This window comes from Phyllobates terribilis, unplaced genomic scaffold (assembly GCF_046119375.1).
Source record: "Phyllobates terribilis strain yellow unplaced genomic scaffold, ASM4611937v1 Scaffold_183__1_contigs__length_3771566, whole genome shotgun sequence".
Classification (NCBI taxonomy): domain Eukaryota; kingdom Metazoa; phylum Chordata; class Amphibia; order Anura; family Dendrobatidae; genus Phyllobates; species Phyllobates terribilis.
The window spans coordinates 3,328,378-3,350,094 of record NW_027362943.1 but is presented as its reverse complement, the minus strand read 5'-3'; the positions used below and the strand labels follow the sequence as shown (position 1 = coordinate 3,350,094).

At 43.1% G+C, this 21,717-nt stretch overlaps 2 protein-coding genes across 2 annotated transcripts in view; both read right to left on the bottom strand.

Moving 5' to 3' along the window:
- Positions 1–21,717, bottom strand: part of LOC141212753 (uncharacterized) — a 229,092-nt gene that overhangs the window by 143,361 nt on the left and 64,014 nt on the right. The gene's annotated exons all lie outside the window — the stretch shown is intronic.
- LOC141212723 (uncharacterized) overlaps positions 1–21,717 on the bottom strand; it is a 41,109-nt gene that overhangs the window by 8,735 nt on the left and 10,657 nt on the right. Inside the window, exons 2-11 of the mRNA XM_073665031.1 lie at positions 19,904–20,054; positions 19,595–19,774; positions 19,389–19,512; positions 19,208–19,305; positions 13,550–13,640; positions 12,208–12,224; positions 8,819–8,942; positions 8,638–8,735; positions 8,420–8,510; positions 4,781–5,493 (exon numbers count right to left, since the gene is read on the bottom strand). Of these exons, the coding sequence (XP_073521132.1) occupies positions 4,781–5,493; positions 8,420–8,510; positions 8,638–8,735; positions 8,819–8,942; positions 12,208–12,224; positions 13,550–13,640; positions 19,208–19,305; positions 19,389–19,512; positions 19,595–19,774; positions 19,904–20,054 (1,687 nt within the window). The remainder of the gene's footprint in view (positions 1–4,780; positions 5,494–8,419; positions 8,511–8,637; positions 8,736–8,818; positions 8,943–12,207; positions 12,225–13,549; positions 13,641–19,207; positions 19,306–19,388; positions 19,513–19,594; positions 19,775–19,903; positions 20,055–21,717) is intronic.

The following is a 21,717-nucleotide window of genomic DNA, read 5'->3' as shown; positions in this document are numbered from 1 at the left end:
TTGCCCTGAATAACGGTTCCCCCAGGATTCCAAAGAATTCATCAAACCTGTCTTGCCCTATCTGAACCTAGCGGCGTGTGTGTAACACCATGACATACATACATATATATATATATATATATATATATATATATATATATATATATATATAAATAATATATGCAAAAAAATGAAGACAGTCCTCTTTGAAAAAATCGATTTATTAGCCTATAAGGGCTGATGCAACGTTTCGGCTCCAAATGTGAGCCTTTCTCAAGCAGTGACAAAGTGTAGATGCCAGGTTTTTATTCATATAGATAATCATAAATTTATCATATATCATTAAACTATGGATACAGTGCTGTGCCAAATAATTTAGATCCATGCATTTCACATATACATACAGGTGCTTCTCACAAAATTAGAATATCATCAAAAAGTTAATTTATTTCAGTTCTTCAATACAAAAAGTGAAACTCATATTATATAGAATCATTACAGAGTGATCTGTATCAAGTGTTTATTTCTGTTAAGGTTGATGATTATGGCTTACAGCCAATGAAAACACATTAATTACAGTTTCCTCTTTTATTATGTATAATGCCGTCCCTTACTACATAAAATCCTCTCTGTTTATGTATGGTGCCGTCCTTTATTATGTAGCGTCCTCTGTTATTTGGGGCGCTGACAATTATTACATATCATCTATCTCACCATCCCTTACATTGAATATTCTCATTATTTTTGTTATTCACAGCGCCCTCTCTATTACATAGTGTCCTCTTTTGTTAGCTATAAAATGACTGAGTTGAAATGAGTTAAATTCCCTAGACACACACAGGCCTGATTACTGCCACAACTGTTCTAAATCAAGAAATCGCTTAAATAGGACCAGCCTGACAATGTGAAGTGGAATAAAAGATCCTCAAAAGCTATACATCATGCTGCAACCTAAAGATATTCAAGAATAAATGAGAAACAAAGTAAATGAGATCTATCAGTCTGGAAAAGGTTATAAAGCCATTTCTAAAGCTTTGGGATTCTAGCGAGCCACAGTGAGAGCCATTATCCACAAATGGCAAAAACATGGAACAGTATGAACCTTCCCAAGAGTGGTTGGCCGACCAAAATTACCCCAAGAGCACAGCGACGACTCATCCAAGAGGTCACAAAAGACCCCACAACAACATCTAAAGATCTGCAGGCCCCACTTGCCTCAGTTAAGGACTTGCTGCGCTAAATGGAACCATGAATTCTGCTGTTTACTAAAAAATCCTAAAGGAGAATGTCCGGCCATCTCTTAGTGACCTCAAGCTGAAGCGCACTTTGATTACACAGCAGGGCAATGATCCAAAAACACACAAGCAAGTCTACCTCTGAATGGTTTAAGAAAAACAAAATTAAGACTTTGGAGTGGCCTAGTCAAATTACTGACCTCAATCACATTGAGTGCAGTGGCATGACCTTAAAAAGGCGATTCATGCTCGGAAACCCTCCAATGTGGCTGTAACATACCTGGCAGCGTGCTTGCATAGTGCACCATCTCTCACTATGCAAGATCGCAATCTTAACCTTCAGTCCAGTCTGCTAGTCTTGCTCCTGTTCATACTGTGTGCTTGCCTCTGGTCTGACTGCTTAGGGCAGCGGCCCGGTTACTTCCTGTTTCTTATAGCTGCTGTGGGCATACTCCTAATGCGTCCCCAGCCTATTGCTGTGAGTCAGTGGATCTTTAGACCCACTCCACCCTGTAGGAGAGGCCTGAGCAACACTAATTTCAGTGTGCTCCTACTCTGAAGTCGCCAGGTCCTGTTCTGTTTCTTGCCTGTCCCGCCATTCTGGGGGCTGTATTCTCAGACCTGTTATCTGTGTCTTCTAGCCTGTTTCCGCCTTTCTGGGGGCCGGATACTCAGACTCGCTCCTGTATCTCGTTGCAGTGTCAGTTCCTGTCTGAACACTCTCCTAGCCTGTTTGTCTGCCATTCTGGGGACCGTATACCCAGACTCACTCCTGTATCTTGTTGCAGTGTCAGTTCCTGTCTGAACACTCTCCTAGCCTGTTTGTCTCTATGTCCATATCTTCCCTTTTCCTGCAGTGTCTGAACCTGCACCTAACTCCAACTCATTGTCTCTGTACTTCTGTTTGTGAGTTTAGAGTCCACTCGCTACTTCATTGCAAGTACCTTGTGTGTTTCTGGTTCTGCTTGTCCCTTCCATTCTGTTCCATGTGAACAGAGCTCTTTCCTCTCTGCTCTGACTTGCTCACCGCTCCGGTGGTTTCTCTCTGCCCTGCCTTGCTCATCGCTCCGGCGGTTTCTCTCTGCCCTGCCTTGCTCACCGCTCCGGCGGCTTCGCCCTGCTCTGCCTTGCTCACCGCTCCGGCGGTTCCTCTCTGCTCTGCCTTGCTCACCGCTCCGGCGGTTCCTCTCTGCTCTGCCTTGCCCACCACTCCGGCAGTTTCGCCCTGCTCAGCCTTGTCCACCACACCTGCGGTTTCGCCCTGCTCTGCTTGCTCAACCCTCCGGCGGTACCTCTCGGTTCTGCCTTGTTCACCGCTCCGGCAGTACCTCTCTGCTCAGCCTTGCCCACCACTCCAGCGGTTCCTCTCTGCTCGTCTACCGCATCTGCGGTTCTGTTCCTGAATCCCAGTCTGTACTGGACCCTATCCAGCCTGCGCTCCAACCTGCTAGTGCCTCCCTGTCTGCACTCCAGCCGTGCTTGCCAGTACCCCCCTGTCTGCATACCAGTCGTGCTTACCAGTACCCACCTGTCTGAATACCAGTCGTGCCTGCCAATACCCACCTGAGCCAGCCTAACCTGCCTGTTCCTGCATTCCCTGGTGTGGATCAACAGCCGTGTCCGGGGTCTGACCTAGGAGTAGCACCTGGTCCCTCTGCACGGTTCCTCCTTGGTGCACAAAGTCGACTGAGCCGCCGTGCGACCTTGGTCGGATCGGGTTGATACTTAGTTACGCCCCTTCAAGCACTCCCCGGTTCATGGTACAGTGGGATCACTAATCACGCACACGCCAGCCAGTCCGGGCATGCGCATAACAGTGGCTGAATTACAACAATTTTGCAAATATAAGTGGGCCAAATTCCTCCAGATAGTTGTAAAAGACTCATTGCCCGTTATCGCAAACACTTGATTGCAGTTGTTACTGCTAAGGGTGGACCAACCAGTTATTGTGTTTAGGGGACAATCAATAATAAAGATCTTCATTTAAAAACTGCATTTTGTATTTACTTATTTTTTACTTACAGTAAATTTACATTTGCCTTGTGATCTGAAACACTTAAGTGTGACAAACATGCAAAAGAATTAGAAATCATGAAGGGGCAAACACTTTTTACCCCACTCTATGGCTGAATTCTGTCACTTGTCATATGGTTTTTTGTCCTGAGGACGAAGTATGGTACTTCGTAATGCATAGACAGTAAAAAAACGCATAATATTCTAGTGTGGACCTGGATTTACTTTTATCTACCAGCAGCGCAGATTTTCCACTTTTCTTTACTTTCCACATACTACTGGTTTGGGAGACCAAATGCACGTCAGCAAGTACCGAAGTCATAACAACAGTCGGTATTGTAGAGCTTTGGGAAGCACTCATAGTACTAGAAAACTGACTCTGCAGCTGGGACTGTGAAGATCCTAGCTTCTGGTATTTCCTGGCCAGTTCCTGAACCATCTGTGTCATATTTTACACCTGATCACAGAGTGCACCAACTGGATCCATTGGTGCGGGAAAAAAGTATAGGTCATGCGTAATGTGGCGCTAGTCACAACTCATGGACAGGCTGTGAAGCAGGGTAGTCAAAAGTTCTGGGGTCAGATAGCAAGAGAACACATAGAAAACTAAAGTTAAAAGAAAAAGCCGAAGTCAAGTCATGATCTGAGGTCAGAATACCAGGAAGATAGCTGATCAGGGCAAAGGGGCTAGACAAATGGATGGTCAGGACAAGGTCCAAAGTCAGACAGCAAAGGATTAACAGAGCACAAAAATACAAAGCACACTACTGAGCAGATGCTACATCTGGAAGAAGTTTGAGACTGACAGCTCAGCTAAGTAACTGGGTAATCACCTAGAATAGGAAACACCTGAAAGAAGCTCAGCACTAGTGTTCAGCGAATTTGTTGAGCATTTCAAATTCGTGTTCGGGGTTTCGGCTTGTTCGCGCCAAAAAAATCGGCATCCCTGATTTACCACACTGTCACACAGATAACATCAGCGTGGCAATTCAGGGATGTTCGTGGGTGGAGCCGATTTTTTTGGGTGCAATCCAGCCAGAACCCTGAACACGAACCCGAATTTGAAATGCCAAACAAATTCGCTCAACACTACTCGGCACCGACAGCTCAGCTTACAACTGCACCAGATTGAACAACTGAGCTATCAATCACAGCGTCCAAGACACACTGAGCGTAGGAATTTTGACACTCTGATGTTTATTAAGCAGAAGTTTATTAAGAGTTCATTTCCATGTAAAACATTTCCCACATTAAGAACATGAAAAAGGCTTCTCCCCTGTGTGATTACTCTGGTGACTAAGAAGAGATGATTTCTTCACAAAGCATTTTCCACATTCTGAACAGGAAAAAGGCTTCTCCCCTGTGTGAGTTCTCTGGTGTCTAACAAGAGATGATTGCTGGTTAAAACATTTTCCACATTCTGAACAGGAAAAAGGCTTCTCCCCTGTGTGAGTTCTTTGGTGCATAATAAGATTCAGTTTATGGTTAAAACATTTCCCACACTCTGAACAGGAAAAAGGCTTCTCCCCTGTGTGAGTTCTCTGGTGTCTAACAAGAGATGATTGCTGGTTAAAACATTTCCAACACTCTGAACAGGAAAAAGGCTTCTCCCCTGTGTGAATTTTCTGGTGTGTAACAAGATTAGATTTCTGGTTAAAACATTTCCCACATTCTGAACATGAAAAAGGTTTCTCCCCTGTGTGGGTTCTCTGGTGCTTAACAAAATCTGATTTATTGTTAAAACATTTCACACATTCTGAACATGAAAAAGGCTTCTCCCCTGTGTGAGTTCTTTGGTGCATAATAAGATTTAGTTTATGGTTAAAACATTTCCCACATTCTGAACAGGAAAAAGGTTTCTCCCCTGTGTGAGTTCTCTGGTGTCTAACAAGAGATGATTTCGTGTTAAAACTTTTCTCACACATGAAACAAGAAAATCTATTCTCTGCTATGTGTATTTTTTGATGTTTAAGAGTAGACTTTTCACGGGAAAAGCTATTTCCATATTCTGAAAGTGAAAATGGCTTCGTTGGAACAATTTGTTTTTTAATGCTTATTTTGTGAAATTGATTTTCCTTAGTAGTTGGTAATGAATCAGAAGATAGGACCTGTTTCATAGGATCAGATGACAGATCTTCATTGTTAAGGGATGATGGTATATTTGGAGTAATGTCATTCACTTCAATTGCATCCTGTGGGATCTCAAGATCATCTGATTTAAAAATTGAAGATGTCAGCTGTCCCTCTGATCTCCTGGTACAGTCACCTGTTAAGAATAAAGCCAATTATTATTTTTGAATAAAATATCCTTGAGTTTTATATTTTTGAGCATTTCTACTTAAACTGTAAAAATAAGAAGTTATGTAAAAAAAATTGAATTATTCACCAAGACAATGACAGTTCACAGTCTAATAAAAAACCTCATTGGATGATTCAGTAGAGCGTGGTGTCCAACTGTTTGTTCATTCTTCCCCCAAAAATATGGAATAAAAAGCCACCAAACAATGTTATGTAGGCAAAAATAATACCAATAAAAACTTCTACTCATCTCACAAAAAAACAAGTCCCCACTCAGGTCCATCATCTGTCAGTGGAAAAAAAGAGGTTTCAACATTATTAGTGGCTCAAAGACTCTAGAAATGCAACATGGCTTCCATAAACCAATCCAGCAATATCCACTCTCCCAAAGTCAGATCTCCCCCTCGCTTCTGAGCCTTGCAGTGTGCACAAACCACATTTAGCATCCATGTATTTGGCATTACTATAGTGAGAAGAACTCACTTAATTTACGGTGTGCGTCTCCTGGAGCACAATCTGGGCACTATGTGTTGGGTAATAAAATGGCAAATGTACAAGATTCATTCTCCAACATCCACTGCGTGCTAATTTCCGGAAAGCGCCTGTGGAGTCAAAATAGTCCCTACTCCTATAGATTAAATTCACTGACGGGTTATAATCTCCAAAATGGAGTCGCTTTACGGGGATTTCTACTGCTCTGGTTTTCTGTTATTTTGTCATATTAAGGCTTCTGACAAAGTTGTGTCCGATTGTTTTCTGGGATCGGCTCCTGTGACGTCTGCTTCTGTCACCAATAGTGGTAGAAAACGCAGCACAACTGGACCAGGGTGCACGAGTAGGGTCCAAAACCGTATATAGTATAAGAGAAACCTCGGTACTCAGGTAATGGATTTTAGCAAATTAAATTTTAATTGCAGTCCACAGCAAAAATAACGTTTCGGTCTATACGACCTTCATCAGTGTACCACTTGCTGGGAATGAAATAGAGAAGGAGGGTGAGGACGCAGTGTCTCAGGCACGTGATTCCTTGGGACCAGAAGATAAGGAGAAATGACAGACAAGACCGCGGTATCCACTGCTGGTGTCTGGCGTGCACTAATGAAGGTCGAATAGCCCAAAACGTTATTTTTGCTAAAATCCATTACCTGAGTGCCGAGGTTTCTCTTATGCTTCTGTCCCTAAGTGCCGCCTCATCCAATCTGCAGGCGGCGCTGGTGATGGAGGATACATCAGAATTAGAAGCTCTGGGCGGCGCAGGCTTTGTCCAGCCACTAAGATTAGGGTGCCTGGGACCAGTAGTACCATCCAGTCTGGCAGTATGGGTGTGTGTGCTGTCCACCTGGAGTAATCTGCTCCCTGCTTCAGCCAATTGGAAAGCACCGCACCCTACTAAAGCTGGAAGCATATTGCCGGAAGCTGCCAGATACAGCCTTGTTCTCCTCTGGTTCAGTCCTCTGTGCTCAGCTCCCGGCTTGTGTATTTGTTTCCTGTTGTGACCTCGGCCCGTTTACCGACTACTCTTGTGTCTTCTGATTTTGTAGAAGTCCAGATTTATGTAGAGGGGTTAAAGGGTGATGGGCAAAACTGTGACTATAGACAATAACATCTCCTGAAATGATCAAACTTAACAGTCTTCTTCAGTAATAAATGAGTAACTAGTGGTGAAACCTCTCTGTGGTAATTGGAGTATGGGGCTCGGTGGCTCTTGGGAATCTAAACTATCATAAGGGACAATATTTTCTATCAGATGAGTTTCAAGAAGAAATATTAGACGTTCAAAAATAACTTATTATAATAGTGCAGAGCTTAGATTAAATTTAGATCTTGGGCATTTGGCAGTGGCAAGGAAGACCTTTTCTTTTAAGACTTACAGACTCACATAAGTGAGGCCGGCCGATCCCACCACAATCAAACTATCATACAGAATGGAGCTGTAAAAAAAGAAACAATATAAAAACATGTAACATCTCCAACAACAACGTATGTATGAAGGGAGAACTCCAACAATAAACCGGAGTCGCACTCATTCATGGTGGACCATTGGAGCTACTATGACTCCTGAGCAGAAGAGTAGAGAAAGTATTAGCGCCCCCATTTCAGGAGAGATTGTGCAGTAATCTGAATTCCTTAGGATCGAAAACAAAATGGAATGACGTGGAGTGAATCCATGAAACCAGGGCTCGAGCCATGCCAACACATCTCCTGCAGGCGTGAATAATTGTATATTACAGCCATCAGCCATGCACAGCTTAGAGATATATCATGGCACAGGTGTAATGTTTTCTGTGTAGTTTATCACAATCCTGTTTGAAGTTAGTTGGTTTGAAAAGAAATTGAAAAGTCAGGATAAAGGGAAACTCTGTTGTTATTGGACAGAAAGTCACAATTGGCCCTCACTGCACATTTAATGTTGTCTAAAATAAAAGTGAAGTTTGGCCAGAAAGACGGGACCTGGTCTTGTAGGGACCATATGAGGACATTCAGCAGCACAGAAGGGAGAGAAGGTAGATTCATCCAATAAGATATCAGGATTCTAGGAAGCCAACAGCATCATTACCCTCCGCTTTCTCTTCAAGTGATTTTCTCACTTGTCAGCACATTCTACGTACGCTGTCATTTGGCTTTGTAGTTTACAGATCTGGGCCGGTAACGGTCAGCGTCTCCTAATCCCAAGGGGTAGGTGGATCCTCCAGATTGTAAGTCCTACAGAAAAGGGCTTTCACAATTACAAAAAGTATTGTGAACATTTTTGGATGGAGGAAAATGTTGTGGTCTAGAGGCAAAATAGTGATTACATGATTGTGATACGGCCGGACTACACCACCGATAAAGCAGCCACAGCCGGTGACTGAGAAGAATCTGTGACTTCTCTGCATTTAGTGGTCACTACTCACCTGGGCGGTCATATGTAGGAATCTCCTCTTTACACCGCTCATCACCCCTCACATATGTCTCTGTAGTATCAATATGGGTCAGATCTTCACCCTGAAACAAATATTGTAAAAGTCACAGACAGATATAATACTGGTGGATAAAACAAGACTGAGCACAAGACCTTCACAAACATCTACACATCATAGGGGAGATCTCATGACACCTTCTCTCCATCTACCTGATGATCCTGAGGAACATTGGGATCTTCTTGTTTACAGTCCTGTGGAAGAAGAGGACGGGGACATCTCTCTGGAGTTGTCCTCTTACTGAATAGATCTGGAGGAAACACATACAGGGACTGAATTCATTCTTTACATACAGATAATTATAGGCTGTGTGTATTTAGTCCTGTCTATTACCTGGTGATGTGAGGGGCTGGGGAACCTCCATCATGACGTCCTTGTACAGATCTTTGAGTCCTTCTAAATACTCCCACTCCTCCATGGAAAAATAGACGGCGACATCCTGACACCTTATAGGAACCTGACACATACAATGATACCGTCATCCCCTCGATCCCTCCATAGCGTTACTGTATAATGTCCCAGCATTCCCACCTCTCCAGTCAGCAGCTCAATCATCTTGTAGGTGAGATCTAGGATCTTCTGGTCATTGATGTCCTCATGTATCAGGGGGTGAGGTGGAGACCCTGTGATTGGGCTCAGGGGTCTTCCCCATCCCTCAGACACAGGTGCCTGACAGCGCTCACTAGAGGTCTTCTTCACTACTGTGTAATCCTGGTTATGGAGAGACACATTAATAAATCTCACTCCAGACATTTCCAGAGTCCTCACCTCTCCAGTTCTGTCCATCTGTTATTCCCATAGATAAGAATGATGTAATGTGACGTCATCAGAATCTCTCACCTCTCCAGTAAGCCGGAAGAGGATCTCTAGGGTGAGGTGTAATATCCTCTCCACCATCTTCTTTCTGTCTCTAGCCATTCTTCTCTAGGAAAATTATATAGATAAATTATTAGTATCTCATATTGTATCAGACGGTAATGGGGAAGCTGAAAGGATATATAGGAGAGATGCATGTATGTCATCCTATGGTATGTTATTTTATTATTGTATGTACTGGTTTCTTGTTTTGTAAAAAAAAAAAAACCTAATGAAAAAATCTCAATAAAAATATATTGGATTAAAAAAAAAAAAAAGAATAGCAAAAAGGCTTCTCCCCTGTGTGAGTTCTCGGGTGCTTAACCAAAGCTGATTTATGGTTAAAACATTTCCCACATTCTGAACATGAAAAAGGCTTCTCCCCTGTGTGAGTTCTCTGGTGATCAACAAAAACTGATTTCTGGTTAAAACATTTTCCACATTTGGAACAAAAAAATCTATTGTCCGCTGTGTGTATTTTTTGATGTTTAAGAATAGACTTTTCGAGGGTAAAACTATTCCCATTTTCTGAACGTGAAAATGATTTCTTTGCTTTAGGAGCAGTTCGTTTTTTAATGCTTATTTTATTTTGATTTTCCTTAGTAGTCGGTAATGAATCAGAAGATAGGACCTGTTTCATAAGATCAGATGATAGATCTTTGCGTTGAAGGAATGATGGTATATCTGGAGTAATGGCATTCACTTCAATTGTATCCTGTGGGATCTCAAGATCATCAGATTTAAAAATCTTCTGTCCCTCTGATCTTCTGGTACAGTCATCTGCCAAGAATAAAAAACAATTATTAATTTTGAATAAAATATCCTTGAAATTTATATTTTTGAACATTTCTACTTAAAATATCTAAACAAACACATCCCTGGGCTACATGCTAATCCAGGGAAATGAAGAGATATATGCTGCATTTTCAAGGTGCTGCAGCCAACAACCACAATTAAATCGCCGAAAAGGTGGCCGCATAAGGTCCAGGGGACTGCGCGTCGCCCGACAAGGCCCGAGGCTACTGGCTTGGGACACTGATTGACAGGCGCAGGACAGGAGGGCGAGAGCCAGCGCAGTGAGACAACCGGGAAAGGTACATAGAACGGGGTCCCGTGCAAGTGCTCCTGAAATACCTGAGAGTTTGCTGGCTCACTACCCCGGAGGACACAGGACGACGTGGGCGGTTATAATCCGGAAAGTGCAACCTGAGGAACTTAACAACTGTGAGTAAAATCTGAAGACTGCACTCCACTGTGTCCTTGAATAATTGCTGCGCCATCACCAGCCCTGCACTACACAGCACCAACAAACATCTACCTCATAAAATCCCCGTCTATTGCCCTGGAGCTAAGCTCTGCCTGTAGAGAGCTGAACCATCTCTGCTGCATCACCATAAGCTCCAGAGGATCTGCACCACAGCGGCGGCCCATATAGCCGCATACCACAGGTGGCGTCATGAACATTATCTCTAAAAACTTTATTCCCCTTTTACTTTTCCCCTTTAATTGACCACCCTGGGTCACGGACTGGGTCACCACCACCGTGACCTCCCCCAGCATCGACCAGGACGGCTACCTAGTACCCCACGGCCCAGGGGGCGCGTCACTTCCATAAACCAATCCAGCAATATCGGCACTCCCAAAGTCAGATCTCCCCCTCACTTCTGAGCCTTGCAGTGTGCACAAACCACATTTAGCCTCCATGTATTTGACATTACTATAGTGAGAAGAACCCACTTAATTTACGGTGTGTGTCTCCTGGAGCACAATCTGGGCACTATGTGTTGGGCAATAAAATGGCATATTTGCAATATTCACTCTCCAACATCCACTGCGTGATAATTTCTGGAAAGTGCCTGTGGAGCCAAAATAGTCACTACTCCTATAGATTAATTCACTGAGGGTTATAATTTCCAAAATTTAGTCACTTTATAGGGATTTCGTCCATTTTGTAATAATAGGGCTTCTGCAAATGGTGGGTCCCATCTCCTCTGGGATCTGCTCCTGGGACGTCTGCTTCTGTCACCAGGAGCCGCCTTATTCATCCTGCAGGCGGCGATAGTGATGGAAGAGACGTCAGAATCAGAAGCTCTGGGTGGTGCAGGTTCTGTCCAGCCACTAATATTAGGGTTGCTGGGACCAGTAGTACTATCCAGTCTGGCAGTATGGGTGTGTGTGCTGTCCAGCTGAAGTAATCTGCTCCCTGCTTCAGCCATTTGGAAAGCACCGCACCCTACTAAAGCTGGAAGCATATTGCCGGAAGCTGCCAGATCCAGCCTTGTTCTCCTCTGGTTCAGTCCTCTGTGCTCAGCTCCCGGCTTGTGGATTTGTTTCCTGTTGTGACCTCGGCCAGTTTACTGACTACTGGTGTCTTCTGATTTTGTATTTCCTCTGCCCTCCTGGTTCTGACCCGGTTACCTTACTATTCATCTTGACGTTAAAGGGTGATGAGAAAGGCAGTCCCTGGGATCTGGAGTATATAGCGCCAAGCCTATTCGTGGTGGCCATCTTTTGAGTTGCCAGGTGACCATGAACATTTCCCCAATACATTGTGTCTGCAAACTATTCCACCAAGATCTGCATTCAAATAGCTAAATGTCGCTTCTCCCCTTCTTAACCTCCCATGTGCCCAGACAGTAATGTACAACCGTATATAGGGGATTGTCAGATTCAAGAGAAGTTGGAAAATAATTTGTAAGGTCCATTTGTTTCCTATTATCCTTTGTGAAGAATTCCAGAGTTATCACCACATAAAGTGACACACGTCAGATTTGAAAAATGGGGCCTAATTAGGAACAAAAAACTGGCTGCAGGAAGAGGTTAAATTAGAGTATTTTGAGAACTAACTACTATAGTCAAAAACTGACTATAGACAATAACACATCTACAGAAATGATCAATCTCAATAGTCTTCATCAGTAAAAAATTAGTAACTAGTGGTGAAACCTCTCTGGGGTAATTAGAGTATGGGGCTCGGTGGTTCTTCGTAATCTAAACTATGATAAGGGCCAATATTTTCTGTCAGATGACTTTCAAGATGAAATATTAGACATTGAAGGAGAACTTTTTATAATAGTGCAAAGATGAGGGGTCTTAAATTTAGACCTCGGGCATTGGGAAGAGGCAATGGAGACCTACTTTTAAAGACTACCAGGGAGTTACAGACTCACATAAGTGAGTCAGGCCGATACTACCACAATAAAGGTATCATACAAAATGAACCTGGAAAAAAATACAGAATAAAAGATATGTTACATCCCAAACAACAACGTATGTATCAGGGGAGAGAACTTCAAACCTAAACCAGAGCCGCACTCATTTATGGTGGACCATTGGAGCTACTATGAGTCCTGACCAGAAGAGTAGAGAAAGTATTAGCGCCCCCATTTCAGGAAACATTGTGCAGTAATCTGAATTCCTTAGGATTGAAAATATAATGGAATTTATGACGTGGAGTGAATCCATGAAACCAGGGCTCGAGCCAACACATCTCCTGCAGGCGTGAATAAATGTATATTACAGCCATCAGCCACGCACAGCTTAGAGATATATCATGGCACAGTGTAATGTTTTTTGTGTAGTTTATCACAATCCTGTTTGAAGTTAGTTGGTTTGAAAAGAAATTGAACAGTCAGGATAAAGGGAAACTCTGTTGTTATTGTACAGAAATTCACACTTGGCCCTCACTGCACATTTAATGTTGTTGATCGTAAAAGTGAAGTTTGGCCAGAAAGACGGGACCTGGTCTTGTAGGGACCATATGAGGACATTCAGCAGCACAGAAGGGAGAGAAGGTAGATTCATCCAATAAGATATCAGGGATCTAGGAAGCCAACAGCATCATTACCCTCCGCTTTCTCTTACAGGCCCATCATAATATTTTTCTTCAAGTGATTTTCTCACTTGTCAGCACATTCTACGTACGCGGTCATTTGGCTTTGTAGTTTACAGATCTGGGCAGGTAACGGTCAGCGTCTCCTAATCCCAGGGGGTACGTGGATCCTCCAGGTTGTAAGTTCTATAGAAAAGGTCATTTACAATTACACAAAGTAATGTGAACAGTTTTGGATGGAGGAGAATGTTGTGATCTAGCGGTAAAATGGTGATCACACGATTGTGATACGGCCGGACTACACAACCGATAAAGCAGCCACAGCTGGTGACAGAGAAGAAACTGTGACTTCTCTGCATTTAGTGGTTACTACTCACCTGGGTAGTCATATGTAGGAATCTCCTCTTTACACCGCTCATCACCCCTCACATATGTCTTTGTAGTATTAATATGGGTCAGATCTTCACCCTGAAACAAATACTGTAAAAGTCACAGACAGATGGAGAAGTCCCATCTATGATCAGATCTAATCCTGATATCTCCACCGTTCTCATTACACTATGATTGTAGAAAATCAATTAGTTTATTTTAATAGATTACCTAATCAGTGTGAATCAATATACCGATGATGGAATAATCTATGTGTATGTATGTATGCAAATGTGTATATGCACATGGATTATGTTAATAGTTAGTTATATATTCATTAACAGCTTCTGTTCTAATCTGTATACAAGAACAACTAAATGATTTCCTGGGAATGGCGTATGCATGGGAATGGCTGATAACAGAAAGATTCATGTCGAGTTGGCAAAGATGGCGCTGAGAGGCGAACTCACTCCCTCCATCAGAATTCCTAAGGCGTTACTCAAACCAAGAGATACATAGATGAACGAATTATAGCGTGCCGAGTTATCAGAAAAGAGCAATAAATTTTTACTAATCCCACCTAGAAGGAGAATGCTATTTAACCCCATGTCTACCTAATAAAGTATGCCATTTTGCGTGGTTCAGTTTCTGAGTGAAGTTTTTCAACCAGATAAGCAGATTTGGTTAATTAGCTTCTCTGCATGCACTCAGACATCTTTAATTTGGAGGAGAGCAGTTACCTAGTGTATCTTAAATTGGTGTAACCTTCACAAATAGTGCCGTGTCTCGGAATGTGTATGATGAAGATCATCATGATCAGTGTGTGACACAACTTAGAGCTACAATCAACAATATTCTGAACTATGTTGGAACAAGGAACCTTACTTCTATTGCTCTTCCTGCTATAAGTTATGGAATGTATGGATTTCCTATGCAAGCCTGTGCCCAAGCAATAGTCCAAGCTATACCGGAGTATAGAAGATTAAGGCTATGTGCCCACGATGCAGAAATGAAGCAGAAAATTTCTGCAGCATTTCTGCATCTCCCTGGCAGAAAAAAACGCATGCAGATTGTGCATGCGTTTTTCCTGCAGAATACATGCGGGTTCACATGCGTTTCCGCATGCAGATTGACAAGCACTTTCCAGGCGATAGCATCACTTGGAAAGTGCTTGACAACTAGGTCACACTGTATAAATCCATGCAAACAGCATGGATTTATACAGTGTGAACCGTAAAAATTAAAACAAATAAAGCTATACTCACCCCCGAGGCCCCGGTGTGTGCTGCAGCGCTCGTTCCTGTCTGGTTCCCGGCTGCCGGCATATCGCGAGACACAGCGGTGAAGGGCCTGCAGTCACATGACTGTGACGTCACCGAAGGTCCTTCAGGGCTGCTGGCATTCAGAGAGAAGACGCCGGACAGGTGAGTATAAACTTTATTTGTTATTTTATTCTTTTTTTACAGGTACAATGGTACCCAGGTCTGGATGAGAGTCTCCTCTCCTCCAGAACTGGGTACCATCCGCACATAGAGACGCATAGAAGCCGCTTGTAAAAATGTACAGTCGCAGTTTCTGTGCGTCTCAATGCAAGTCAATGGCGGGAGTTCCGCTGCACTTCCGCAAAATTAAATGACATGCTGCGGATTTTTGTACGCAGCATAAACGCTGCGGAAAAATCCGCAGCATGAGCATAGAACATGCGGAATCCCCTTGGGGACCATGGGGTGCGGATTACCTAGCGTTTTACAAGCGTTTCCGCTGCTTGAAAAACGCTACGTGGGCACACAGCCTAACTATGTTAGAGGAGATAAGACTAATCAGCAATTACTATCATAAATCTCAAATTCTCACCCGAGCTGTGGAAAGTGCCACAGCTAGATCAGACTCACTCAGCCGCCAGATGACCTCACAAGATAACCTGAATGAACTATTTCCTAGACAAACAAGCCCACCTCCTGCTATAAGAAAGGAGCATTAATTCCCTGTGTTTCTCCAGCTAACACTCCATTGTTTCCAGTGAAGAAAAACTGCAAGAGGAGAACCGGATAAATTCAGGATGGTGCAAGATCTGAGAGCTGTGAGTGCAGTTACAATCCTGGAGACCCCAGTGGTGCCAAATCCACATATATTACTCAGTGAAATTCCCCCCGAGGCAACGCATTTTACAGTAATCGACTTGGCAAACGCCTTCTTCAGTGTGCCTCTGTATCCAGACTGTCGGTATCTTTTTGATTTTACGCACAGAGGAGTACAGTACACCTGGACCGTTATGCCTCAAGGAGCTCAGAACTCTCCTCATCACTTCACACTGGCCTAAACTACCTGTCTCCAACCCTGGAAGAGTGAGAACCCTGAAGTCATATTGATACAATATGTCGATGATCTACTACTCTGTTGTCCAGACGACCAAACTTGCCACAGGTTCAGCTATTCTTTGCTCCAATTTCTGGCCACCATCGAATGCAAAGTTACTACAGCTACAGCTACAGAACTCCTCCACAGAACAGCAGATGTTGTACTTGGCCATCCTACAACTATACTGGCCCCTCATGATTTGCAAGCTATCCTTGCACAAACCCAGCACAACCATCTATCTATGCAACGTCGTGTCAGAATCCAATGTGAGCCCCTTTTACCAGAAAATATAGCTCTTCGGCAATGTACTGTCTTGAACCCCTCCACTCATGCTTCCTCTGTCAAGGGGGGACTGCCCTGAAGACTTAGGGGGGTCCTCAGAAGACCATGAATACCCTGATTCGAGTGACCATGATTGCCTTGAGGTCATGAAGGCAGAAACTTCTCACCTACCTACTGTCTCTGAGCAGCCACTGCCTGAAGCGGATCTGATACTGTATACTGACGGGTCCAGATACGCAGATGAATATGGAACGTACCATACCGGATATGCGGTGGTGTCCCCACCAACGGTTATTTCTGCTGGACCACTGCCATCTTATATGTCAATTCAAGAGGCCGAACTGTATGCTCTGACCGAAGCCTGCAAGTGCGCAGAGAGTCGAGTGGTCAATATCTACATGGACTCGAGGTACGGATTCGGGATTGCCCATGACTTTGGCCTGATATGGGCCCTGAGGGGCTACAAGACAGCCAGTGGAGCTCCAATCCGGAATGCAGCGGCAGTGAGAAGTCTGCTAGAAGCTCTGAAGTTACCTAGGCAAGTGGCTGTGATCAAAATTAAGGCTCATGGGAAACTGAATTCAGAGGAAGCCAAGGGCTGACATTACAGCAAAAGCAGCAGCTATGGAACCAATATTTCCAGAGGAAGCAGAGGTGTCGGGTGGTACGGAGGTGTTTGTGCTCACCAGAAGTCAGAGACAACAAGGAGATGAGGAAGAAACGGGAATGAGAAATTTGGGGTTGGAAGATGAAGAGGAGCAAAGACTGGAAGAGAATCTGACACACAGGACTTACGTGGACTGGCAGAATGCGGTAACGGAAGAAGGAAAACAAAACAAAATTCTTAAAGCCAGTAAAGAATTTTCACTTCCATGGCCGGAGGTGCTGCCTATTGCCCTATACTCAGTCCGAAATACCCCGAGACAACCCACAGGGCTCACATCATACGAGATCTTGTTTGGTGGGCCACCTAGAATGGGTCGATATTACCCACAGCAGCTTAGTTCAGGGAATGATAAGCTTGTGAATTTTGTTGTCAGACTTGCTAAAGAGTTAAAACTAACACATGCTACAGTGTACTCTTCTATTCCAGACTCAGATCTTGAATCAGGTACTCACAGTATCCAGCCTGGAGATTTTGTCTGGATAAAGAATCACGTGCGAGGCACACTGGATGCCAGATTTGAAGGGCCCTACCAAGCACTACTTACATCCCCTACGGCTGTGAAGGTCGAAGGCCAAACATCATGGGTCCACACATCCCATTGCAAGAAGGCGGTCTCAGACCCACAACCCTGATGTTCCTTTGTCTGATGACAGTAGCTTGGGGGGGAAGCCTTTGTTACGGTAACACGTGCATTCCAAACAATTATTACTAAAGAGAATGATATTCCAATTTTCTGGTACAACACTTCCTTGAATGTGGTGACATGAAGATTAGGATTAGATTGGAGGGCAAATAGACTGGGGAATGTGCCATAACTAAAGCAATAATGTCTGTTTACCTTATATCTGAGTCCCAGGAATCCAAAGAGGAAATAAAGGCTGTGTTTGCAGGTACATACAGGGCCAAGAGATAAGTTAACCCCAAAGGCAGTTTTGATCCACATATATATATATATATATATATATATATATATATATATATATAGATGTTCTCGGGGTTCTTAGGGGGGTGCCAGACGAATTCAAGGCCTGAGACCAAGTGAAGTTGGGATTTGAGTCCATAATACCCATAATAACCATTAACAAGAACGTAGATTGGATACATTACATATATTATAACCAACAAAGATTTGTCAATTACACCAAAGATGCCTTATAAGGGATAGCTGACCAACTAGCACCCACATCTACCATGGCCTTCCAAAACAGAATAGCTCTGGATATGTTATTGCAGAAAAAGGAGCGGTATGCAAAATGATAGGTGACCATTGTTGTACATATATCCCAGACAATACCGGCCCCACAGGGAAAGTTACTAAGGCTCTCAAAATCTATGAACAAACAGTTCCCCTTAGAACAAAAGTGTTGTACCAGAGAGAATACCGGAAGTAAATGAGTTTGTAAAGTTAATATCCATATTTCTGTGTTAGGGGTGACCCGCGATTACACAGTCACTAGATCTTTTAGGGTCTCCACCCCTTTCCTGTAGGTCTTCGTACGAGTTAGATTTAGGAACGTCGGTGGGTCCGGCTAAAAGGGACGGGCCGCCCGTCACATCGTAGGGTTCCAGAATAGCCTTAACATAGGGTCAATTTCTTCTCCCCCTCTGATTTTTAGCATATGGATATTAAAAGCAAATAATTGATTTTAGGGGGGCTTGTCAAGGTTAAATATATATATTATAGAAAATCAATTAGTTTCTTTTAATAGATTACCTAATCAGTGTGAATCAATATAGCGATGATGAAATAATCTATGTGCATGTATGTATGCAAATGTGTATATGCACATGGATTATATTAATAGTTAATGAATATATAACTAACAGCTTCTGTTCTAATCTGTAGACAAGAACAACTAAATGATTTCCTGGGAATGACGTATGCATGTGCATGGCTGATAACAGAGAGATTCATGTCGAGTTGGCAAAGATGGCGCTGAGAGACGAACTCACCCCCTCCATCGGAATTCCTAAGGCATTAATCAAACCAAGAGATACATAGATGAACGAATTATAGCGTGCCAAGTTATCAGAAAAGAGCAATAAATTTTACTAATCCCATCTAGAAGGAGAATGCTATTTAACCCCATGTCTACGTAATAAAGTATGCCATTTGGCGTGGTTCAGTTTCTGAGTGAAGTTTTTCAACCAGATTAGCAGATTTGGTTAATTAGCTTCTCTGCATGCACTCAGACATCTTTAATTTGGAGGAGAGCAGTTACCTAGTGTATCTTAAATTGGTGTAACCTTTACAGTATAAGACATATAATACTGGTGGATAAAACAAGACTGAACACAAGACCTTCACAGCCGTCTACACATCATAGGGGATATCTCATGACACCTTCTCTCCATCTACCTGATGATCCTGAGAAACATTGGGATCTTCTTGTTTACAGTCCTGTGGAAGAAGAGGATGGGGACATCTCTCTGGTGTTGTCCTCTTACTGGATAGATCTGGAGGAAACACATACAGGGACTGAATTCATTCTTTACATACAAATATTTATAGGCCATGTGTATTTAGTCCTGTCTATTACCTGGTGATGTGAGGGGCTCGGGAATCTCCATCATGATGTCCTTGTACAGATCTTTGTGTCCTTCTATATACTCCCACTCCTCCATGGAGAAATAGACAGCCACATCCTGACACCTTATAGGAACCTGACACATACAATGATATCGTCATCCCCCGATCCCTTCATAGCATTACAGTATAATGTCCCAGCATTCCAAATAGTGTCACCTCTCCAATCAGCAGCTCAATCATCTTGAAGGTGAGTTCTAGGATCTTCTGGTCATTGATGTCCTCCTGTATCAGGGGGTGAGACTGAGGTCCAGTAATTGGGCACAGGGGTCTTCCCCTTCTCTCAGACACAGGGTCCTGACAGCGCTCACTAGAGGTCTTCTTCACTACTGTGTAACCCTAGTTATGGAGAGAAACATTAATAAATCTCACTCCAGACATTTCCAGAGTCCTCACCTCTCCAGTTCTGTCCATCTGTTATTCCCATAGATAAGAATGATGTAATGTGACGTCATCAGAATCTCTCACCTCTCCAGTAAGCCGAAAGAGGATCTCAAGGGTGAGGTGTAATATCCTCTCCGCCATCTTGTCTCTGTCCATATCCATCATTGATAGGTGATTCAGAAAAATTCTCTTAATATAGAAGATCTTCACTGAGAGGATCTGATATTGTAGAGACCTGAATGAGAAGAAGAGCCGATGTAACATCATAAAGAATTCTGTGTATTAATACAATTACTGGAGACAATAAGGGAAATATATCAGGAGATAGAATGCGTAGATGTTGTATTCTCTAGTCTTTTATGGATTGGAACACAAGTTGAATTGCTGACTTAGGCTATGTGCCCACGATGCAGAAATGCTCAGGATTTTTTCCTGAGCATGTCCTGCCAAAGACATGTGGATGTGAAGCGTTCTTCACATGCATTTCCGTATGAGGGTTGACAACCGCTTTCCAAGCGATTTTAGCATCACTTGGAAAGTGCTTGACAACTTGGTTACACTATATAAATCCATGCAACAGACATGGATTTATATAGTGTAACCCCCAAAGAATGTCAAAAAATAAAAAAATAAATATATACTTACACTCCGATGGCCCCCGCAGTCTTGCTTCGCTCCGTCGTGGCTGCCGGCAACTGGTGGTGCACTGTACTGAAGGACCTGCTGTCACATGACTATGACGTCAGCGCAGGTCCTACAGTTCATCGCGAGATGCCGGCAAAGGAGGACGAGCGTAGTGCGGGCCGCCAGAAGGTAAGTATAATCTTTATTTTTTATTTTATTCTTTTTTTTACATGTTCTATGGTACCCAGGTCCGGAGGAGAGTTTCCTCTCCTCCACACCTGGGTACCATCCGCACATTAGAATGCATGGAAGACGCATCTACAGATGTAGTAATGTGTAATCCATGCGTTCCAATGCTAGTCAATGGCGGTGAAAATGCATTTTTTTCCACAATGATAACCCGTAGCGGAAATTTCCGCAGCATGTGCACACCACATGCGGATTATCATTGGGGAACATGGCAGGCCTTCTACCATGCATTTTTTAAGCGTTTCTGAAGCGTTTTTGCTGCGGTGGAAACGCTTAAAAAACGCATCGTGGGCACACAGCCTTAGACATCTCCTCCGTACTTCCAATCACTGGCTAATTTGGCCACTGCTTCAGTAAGAATCACCCAGAAACCCAAGCAGCAATGGTAATTTTATTATTTTACAACATTCTGCTTTTGTCCCTGACGTACTAATAAAAGCTATATATTTTAGACCACAGACAACAAGCAGTTTCTTCCTCGGAGTCTGCAGCTGAATACGTTTCTAATAGACTCATCTCCCATAACGCTAATTCTCGTCATATACATTACACGTGACATGAGAAATAACAACTTCATGATGAGGACGACATCTTCATCTTCTAATACGGCTCTAGAAACAAAGTTGGCCAGAGTCCGTCACTAACTACATCATCACCGACTGTCTGTATGAATGTTTCCCATCTTTCCCAGGTTGTAATCTTTTATCACGTTACATCTCATTTATAAGAGCTTGTTTGTAAGAACACCAAGACAGGAGTTATTTGATGCTAATGTCTCCTTGTACAGTGTTTTTTCTTCATGGATATTATGTTTCTTTTAGCATTTTTATGTAGGCTTCCATATATTACATGAAAAACACCAAAAAAAGAAAACCAAGTGTTAAAACATAAAATAAAATTGGGGATGGCGGCACTGTGGGATCATTATACTGTAAGTGAGGGGGATGGTGGTAATGTGGGAATATTATATTGTATGTGGGAAGATGGCGGGACTGTGACATTATACTGTATGTGGGAAGATTGCG